Source organism: Gossypium raimondii, chromosome 3, assembly GCF_025698545.1.
Source record: "Gossypium raimondii isolate GPD5lz chromosome 3, ASM2569854v1, whole genome shotgun sequence".
Classification (NCBI taxonomy): Eukaryota; Viridiplantae; Streptophyta; class Magnoliopsida; order Malvales; family Malvaceae; genus Gossypium; species Gossypium raimondii.
Genome location: NC_068567.1, coordinates 18,196,155 through 18,204,870, shown reverse-complemented (window position 1 = coordinate 18,204,870; position 8,716 = coordinate 18,196,155). Strand labels below are relative to the sequence as shown.

Sequence of the window (8,716 nt, the reverse complement as noted above, 5' to 3'; positions counted from 1 at the left end):
ATTATTTTTAATTTCACAATACTTTGCTATTGATTATTTTATACTTTATTTTCATGACTTTTAAAATATAATTTCATCCTCTCAATTACTTTTCAAAATTAATCAAACTTTATCATAAATTAAACTAATCAAAAAAAATATTTTCTTTTATATTTTTCAGCGGTGAGTATCGGAGCTTCCCCTCCTCTCGTCTTTGGTCTCGTTTTCAAAAGCAACATTGTGGCCATTCCAAAGCTACACTCCAAAAGTACACATTATCTTTCCCATATAAAATACAATATTCTTTTTTACTTTCCAAAGCTAGGACACTGCTTTCAGATTGAACGAATATGCAATTCCATGTTTGAGAATAAGTAGCTAAGCTAATCCCTCAAATATTTGCCATCACTTCCTTAAAACTCCCATCAAACCCAAAGCAAATTAAGAAAACATGATGATCCCCAGGTTAATAGAATCCATACAATTGAATTTCAAAGTACTGCTGCAATGTGTCAAACATTCAGCAGTTATTCCTCTCCCTCCTTACAAATATAGACAACCCCATTCCACAAATCCTGGTTATGAGTTCCTGAAAAGATTTCCCCTTTGCCATTACTTGGGTAAAAGACTACAAAAAAAATATCAGTGTCGATAGCCAAAGGTCCAAATAAATTGCATCTCATAGTCAGCATTAGATTAGTGGAACAATATAGTAATAATAACACGATTTGATCAGGCAGTGTAGGTCTACTTAGCAGGCAAATAATAACATTAACAGATTCCAGTTCCCTGAAACTGCTCCTAAAGGAAGCAGGTTCTTTCAAACCCTTTTCATCCACATACTTGGCTTCACATGAAGAGAACGAAAGAGATGGATAGAAAGAAACCAAGGCGTGCATCAGTACATATTATCACCTGAAGGTTGAAGTTTTCAATATACCTTACAAAGAAGTGTGTTGGCGATCTAGCCCTTTTCTTCCCGGCCCAGATATATGCACACGCATTTCATAATTGTTGACAAGTTCAAATATGCAGATATCACCAATCTTTATCTCATTATCACGAACAAAGGCCATCCATCCTCCACAGAAGGTATGCACAGCTCGACCTTTTGAATCTGGGAGAGAATTTACGGTCCAACACTTGCCTTGCAAATTACGAAGCACTACTTGTGTTTTGCAGTAGGGTAGATGCTCCTTTGAAAACTTATACGGTATTTTCTGCATCATATGATCCAGATACTAAATGAATATTGATATTAGAGATCCCCAAAGAACCTATGCCTCTTATATTTCAGCAAAGAAAACTTGCAACAATTGCTAATAGTTATATTGATGTCCAAGAATGACACAGATGAGTACATACTTTGTTTTCAGTATCCAACATAGATAACTGGCATCTTTTCTATTTCTCCTTTTGGATCTTTTACTACACCGTCAAATTAGTTATGGAAGAAACCTTACTTTAGTCAAATTTCTGAAAGGGGGAAACGAAAATAAATTGCTCACCAAAGTATACGAACCACTGATGTTGAACTTTCTCATAATTCTCACAAAACTAGGAAAGCGAGAAGCAAAAGACCTAGCAGCTTTTTCTTCATCAACTGTCATCATCATTCTCAAACCACTAATAGCTGCTTCTGATTTACAAGCCAAATTAAAAATAAGACCAGTGAATAAATATTCTACTAAATGGAAATCACAATTGAGTATCTTATATCCATGGTCCTATAAACACAAATAATCTCCCAGGAAGCTAAGAAAAATACAAACCTTTCCTTCAACCAGATATAGATTAACACAAATGGTCAACTATAGACAAACTATAGAACAATTTAGAAACTTTACCTTGCTTTTCAGTGCCTGACCTTGACAAAGAGCAGAGCACAAAACTGGCAGATTTTTTTGCTGCATTACCATATTTCCATTTGTCAAGCACCTTAGACCCTTTGTTATCACAGATTTGAACCTTTTTCAATTTTGAGTGGACCTTTGAAGTGTTCTTTACAAGTTTCTTCAGTAAAGTGGAATCAGACCTGTCCAGGACTGCTTTTCTGCTTTGCCTGTCCAAGTCTTCCTGTCCAACCCGAAGAATATGCACACGGAATTCAAATTTGTGCACCAATTCAAAAATACAAATGTCTCCGGCCTTTATCTCATTACTACGGACAAAGCTCAACCATCCACCACATAAAGTATGACTTGTATGCACTCTTGTTGTAGGCACAGAATTCACCGTCCAACAAGCTCCTTTCAGATTCTGAAGCACGAGCTCAGTCTTGCAGTTTGGAAGATGTTCCATTGCAAACTGATATGGAATATTCTGTCACAAAGAATTAAAACGCAGTTGAATACATAAGCAGCTTTCAAAATGACTAAATAATATATCCTAAAAGACCTAACTAGTTGATTCAAGACAGCAGGTAATGGCTAGAAGAATTTCCATTAGTAAGCAAAAATGTAATTATTAAAAAGGTTGTCTAGCCCCTGAATTTGGAACATGTAAATGAGGGAAGTTCATTATTTTCTTCTCATTTTCCCTTTACAAGTAGGAGGAACTTTTTCCCAACTGGTGCCAGAGCTAAAAGCACGATGCTCACTAGGTTAAGAAACTTGTTCAAAAGCTCCAAATGCAGAAGGATTGCGATTAAGAGAAGTTTCTAGCAAGTAGAGTCATTTAATACCCTACATGTTTGCCGTATAGCACGATGCTTGGTCAAATTTATGTCATGCTGCAAACAATGTCCAACACAAAAATCCAGGGCGAAACAGTGAGAAGGAAACATCTTACCAATGTATAAGAGCCACTGACATTGAATCTTTTCATAATTCTTACAAAAAAGGGGAAACATGAGTTAAAAGACTGAGCCACTTTCTTCTCTTCAAATTCTCCTATCATCTGTATACAGCCACTGCCATGAAGGTTCAAGTCATCTTCTTTGCCAGTTATTTTCAGGATGGTTCCATCTGTTTCAAGAGATCAGAGACTCTGTCAAGTGGAATTTATGTAATGTAAACCACCAGTGAAGTTCCAATAAGAATCGGAATGAACATCCATAAGCAAGCATGCACAATTACAAAGGCATGAAATTTCTCACATTGAGTTTCTACGTAAAGCAAATTTAACACAAATAAGTGGTATCTACGCTAACATAAGATAATGAGAACTAAACAAGAATACACATACATTGATACCATAGTTCTTACTTAGTGTTTATTAAAACAAGTTTTTATTCTTACATCATAGAAAACTGTCAAATCAATGATAAAACAACAATTCATATACAAATCTCAAATGGGAAAGGTTGATTTCTTTACCATGATTTTCATCACAGGAAGTTAATCCTTGACAACTTGTGGTAGCAAGAATCAGCTCACGCCCACAATGTTCTTCATCACGAACGGACTCCGAAGAACTCTGTCTGATTCTCTTTAACAACTCTTCACAATCTTGATCCAATGAAACATCCTCCTCCTCCCTATATCTCTTCTGCCCCAAAATTCCATTAAACACGCTACCAGCTTGACTGCATTTACAATGAAAAGCAACTTCTTTCTCGCAACTGCTTTGATCAAACACTTTGACCTCGAAAACCAAGTCACCATCATACCTAAAAACCAAAAAATCACCACATTCTAGGCTATGGTCTGCGACGAAATCAGCCCATCCTTCATCAAATAATAAGTCATCATTTCTTTGAACTAATTTAACATTCCAACTATACCCACTTGGTCCTTTTAACAAAACTGACGCAGAAACTCTTCCCTCCAAGTTTCTATTAAATCCCACTGGAATTCTCTGTTAAAATATCACCCATCACTCGAAGGTAAATAAAACTAACTAATCTAAAATGGAATTCATAACAATATTTACACTAAACCCTAATTTGAATAGGAAAAAAAGAAGGGGGTAAAATACCAGGCTGTTAGCACTTGAAGTAGAGGAGAAGACATTGAGAAAATGCGGTCGCCTCGGTTTCGACATCGCTGTTGCTGGCTTTGATATGCTTTACACTCATCGACAATGTTAATTCGGACCCATATTTTGAACCTTCTGAAGCGGAAGAGAGTTTTTGTTTTTATTTTTCTTAGAAACCTGTTGTTTGGATTGGGTTGTTATCTTATCCGAGTTGGATGCGGTTGCGTCACACGTATCTTTTTGACTCATTGATCAAAGCGAGTTTCTTTCAATCAATCATAACAGCGCGTTGAAATGACGCTGATTGTTATTAAGTGAAACCTGCCATGTCAGATGTGAGCGAGCTTTGGATCCGACCCTATGCAATTTCTATAGTTGTTAAGCCCCATTTTTTATAAATTCCCCAGGTATAGGCCCAATTTATTTATGTGTAGATTTATTAATTTAATTTTAGTAAATTTATTAATGATCAAATTTAATTTCTATGTTTTTAAAAAAGTTTTTCACCCTATCAACCATAATTGGAGTGTGATAGTTTGACTTTTTTTCTAAGTCTATAAAAATATTACTTTAACCATTAAACTTACATTATTTATCAAATTATCCAAAATAGCTAAAAATATTAGTGTTTGTTAATTTTACTTACATGACATGTACGTGAATTGTTACATGTATGTTATATTAACAATTAATAAATTTTTAATAATTTTAATTTTCTAAAATGATTTTTATTTTTAAAATTTTTAAATGATTAATTAATTGATAATGTGACATCCACATAATTACCTACGATATGTCATGTTAGTAAAGCTAGCAAATACTAATATTTTCATCTATTTTAGGATGATTTGACAAATAATGCAAGTTTAAAACTAAAAATGATGAAAAAAAATAGAGTGTCAAATAAATTATTATTAATTTTTTTAATCATAAAATTTTATTAATATGGCTTTCATTCAAAAAAAATCTTACAAGTTAGAGGTGTTTATAATGGCTTACACCACAGGATTAACTCAAGAATACAGACAATGCAAGATCCATTCATTTTTAGTATCATGGCATGGAACTTATACTGTTACGGTTATCAATTCTCGTATAAGAGGCAACCGAGAAGTTAACTCTTTATAAATCCTTTCATCACTATTGTAGCATATCAGTGACTGACTGGTGACGGATTAGTAACAAAAATCACATGTAAAAAGCAACCACTCAGAACGACGGATTTCTAACAAAAATGTGACAGGAATCATATTCTGTCACAATTACGGTCATAATATTTTGGGATTATCTCTCAACAACCCATTGTAACAGAAATTATTATACATAATGACAAATTTTGTAACAGACTTGTGACGGATTTAATTAATTAAAATTATTTTTTAATAGACTTACATAATTAATTAATTACTTTTAAAATAAATTTATAAATTTATTTTAACAAATCATATATAATATAACAAGATACATAGATTACATATACTATAAGTGGTACACTCTTTTTTTTCATTTAATTTTTATAATTATAATTAAATATATTTTTAAAGTGCAAATGATTGTGTCTTAATGTTTTCATTTGATTGTGTCTTAATTTTTTAAAACCAAAACGTTATATATAATACAAGATATTATATATTTATACTTTTTTTATTCAAAAAAATTTATTGAAACGGGATTGCTTACTTATTATTTACAAAAATAGGCAGATAGAACAGTGATTCTACGATGTCACTGGAGCAAACGGTGGCACCACCCTCACCTGGCAACCATCATTATGTCAATGATTAGTATTTAAAAAATAATAACTATTTTTTTTGGTGTCTCTTGAGCAATTCGATGGCATCTGTATGTATTTCCCCTTTAAAATATTGTTCTATTTATACTGTCAAAGGAAAAAATATATTTTTTTAATAGTCATAAATTAATAATTATTTTATTTTTTAAATAAAAAGCCTAAATACCTGATTTTGGTAGTCGAACCCGTGACCGGCCTGATGGCCTGCCACCGACATAACAGATCAATCATGGGTTTGACTCCCAAAACCAAATATTTAGATTTTTTTGTTTAAATTATATGTATATATATATATATATTAAAAATTCATTAAAAAAAGCTTAAGAATTCCCAGCCACCCACAGTCAAAAAAAAAAAAGTCCCTTGGCAGAAAAAAAAGGTATTTTAATATTTTGTAATATTACAATTATTTAGATTTTAGATTTGTAATAGTAATATTTTTTAATAATCATTATTATTAGTTTAGATTTGTGTCAAAAATTTAGATTTGTGTTAAAATTTTCTTTAGTAGTATTAAGGTATTTTAATTGTGAAAATTATTAGAATTGTGTTAGTTTAGATATTTGTAATATTATAGTTTTGTTTGAATTATTAGAATTATGTATGTTTGTTTTGTAGTGTATGCTTATTAAGATAGTTTTGGTAGTGCATGTTTATTTTAGTAGAATTATTAGAATTGTGTATTAAGATAGTTTTGGTAATGTATGTTTATTTTATTTTTAATGATAATTTTGCATAGTTTTAAATATAACATTGATCATTATATTTTTGTTTATTAGATTTGTGTTGAAAGTACTATTAAGATTAGTTTGACTAGTGCATGTTTTTTTATATATTGTAATAATAATTTGTATATTTTAAGATATAACATTGAACATTATATGTTTGTTTGAATAATTAGATTTGTGTTGAAAATAATATTAATATACTTTTTATATATATAAAAGTTAATTACGAAAATGGGCTTCGAAAAAAATAATTGACGTTATTTTTATATTGTTTATTTGTTAAGTCAATTATTAAAAATTTAATTGTTTGTGCATATATCGAAATGAGTTCCTTAATTACAGCAGACATCACACAACAAGGATGATCCGTTTGCTGGTAAAAGATAGCTATATTATTTGTTCACGAGTATATATGTATAGTTGCACATAATTTTTTATGTAATTGGAAGATCTTAACTAATGTTGTAATTTAATATGATTATGATGCGTACCGTGTGTTGAGGCCGCGCGGCTATGGTCCAAGCTACCGGCCAGATGAATGGATTATGCCCTACCTAGATGCCGTGGGATTTGGATCAACAATATTAACCCGTGTGTTTGAGTTGAGGGCCGACTTAATAGCGATATTGGTTGAGCGGTGGCGCCCAGAGACACACATATTTCATTTGTCGTATGAGAAATGCACCATCACACTAGAGGATGTCGCACTGCAATTAGGGCTCCCTGTGGATGATGATGCGGTAACTAGTTCAAGTCTAGTAGCAGAACTTGCGGCGCTCTGCTGTGACTTGCTTGATCACTATTTCGGTGATGGTAGAGCTAAATTTACGAATTTAAAATTTTCATGGTTGAAGGCAAATTTCGAAACATTATTGAATGATGCGACTGAGAGGGAGATGATGTTCCCACTCGTGAATAGGTAAAAAAAATTGAAACTTGGATCAAGATTTTTTTTATGAAAATTTGTTTTTACGAGTTTGCTTTATTTTTTAGATGGTATACTTGTTCGAATATCAAAAAGTTGGAAACACTCATTGTCTATCGACAGATGATCGAGGCATACGCCGGGGAAAGGGTAATTTATTATCATAAAATAAAATTATATTAATGTCATGTAATTAGTTTATTTATTTAATTATGTTATTATAAGTATTTTAATCATGTTACTGTAATCATGTTATTAATTGTGTAGTTCATGTGGATGTCATATAGTGTGTCGGACGTTGCGTTCGTCATTCCTCTATCAACGAAAGTCCACACACTCGTGTGGTGCATTAATGCACCCGTGTTTAATTTTTCTACAGTGGAGTGGTACAACGAGAATCGAGTGCTTTGTCAATTCGGGTGTCGTCAACATATTTTAGACGTTCCTATTTATTTGAGTGATGGCATCCATGGAATTGACAAGAAGGGAACACCCAGTTGGAGAGAAGGCCTCGTTTGGAATCATGTTTGCCTGATTTCACTCTCTCGATGGACTTCCAGTAGTGGTACATGCGGAATGGGCTACCCTACCTATATGGTGGCGAATTGATGGTAGTCCTTCCAAATATGCACTAACAAGGTCCCTAAGAAAGGTGACCTCGTCATCTGCCTCCTCCTACCCCACCAGAGCCCGAACTTGCAATGTCATACACATAATCGATCGGTAGTTCCTATCATACGGAGTTGGGGGGTTACAGTTTTGCCCCAGAGTACTCAGGTTACGCACTTCACTCGGAGATGGGCAATTGCAGCTCTTTCTATCAGCAATTGAGGTCACCATTGATGTTTGATTTATTTAGCCCATTGTGTAAAGGCCCAAATTTAAGGTTATCAGAATAGTGGTTTCGTAACCACAAATTTGATTTAAAGAGAAAATTATTATTAATTTTTATGATTTATCGAGTGATTAGATATAAGTACTAGAGTATTGATAAGAAATTTTATTGATTGCATGCCTAAATTGCCTATTAGGACTTAATTGCAAAAGTGGGTAAATATGAGTTTTAGATGATAAATGATTTATTTGAAGTGCATAATCAAAGTAGAGGTCCTTAAATAGTAATTAGACCATAAAATTTCCATGGACAAAAATAGGCATGCATAGATAAAAATAACTAAAGTTTTAATGAATGGTATTTTAGTCATTGAATAATAAAAAGAATAAAAAGGGAAAAAGATGGCAAAAATATCATCTTCTCCAAAAAAAGCTTGTTGCCAAAATTTAAAGGACACCATAGCTAAGGTTTTCACACTTTCTCAAGCTCATAATCAAGAAGAATGGAATTCGAGGTTAGATCGATGAAAGAATAAGATT

At 32.7% G+C, this 8,716-nt stretch overlaps 1 protein-coding gene across 3 annotated transcripts; it reads right to left on the bottom strand.

Moving 5' to 3' along the window:
• Nucleotides 1–202: 202 nt before the first annotated feature.
• On the bottom strand, nt 203–4,066 carry LOC105793765 (B3 domain-containing protein Os11g0197600). Of its 3 annotated transcripts, none has more exons than XM_012622609.2 (7): nt 3,898–4,066; nt 3,297–3,777; nt 2,770–2,945; nt 1,827–2,301; nt 1,488–1,618; nt 920–1,199; nt 203–607 (listed from the first exon to the last, which is right to left on the bottom strand). In XM_012622609.2, the coding sequence occupies exons 1-6, from the start codon at nt 3,961–3,963 to the stop codon at nt 921–923; spliced, it is 1,608 nt and encodes a 535-aa protein (XP_012478063.1). In that variant the 5' UTR covers nt 3,964–4,066; the 3' UTR covers nt 203–607; nt 920. The 3 variants fall into 3 exon arrangements, with proteins under 3 accessions (XP_012478063.1, XP_052484130.1, XP_012478064.1); XM_052628170.1 differs by having other exon boundaries at nt 203–568; XM_012622610.2 differs by having other exon boundaries at nt 203–1,199; nt 1,488–1,612.
• Nucleotides 4,067–8,716: the final 4,650 nt, after the last annotated feature.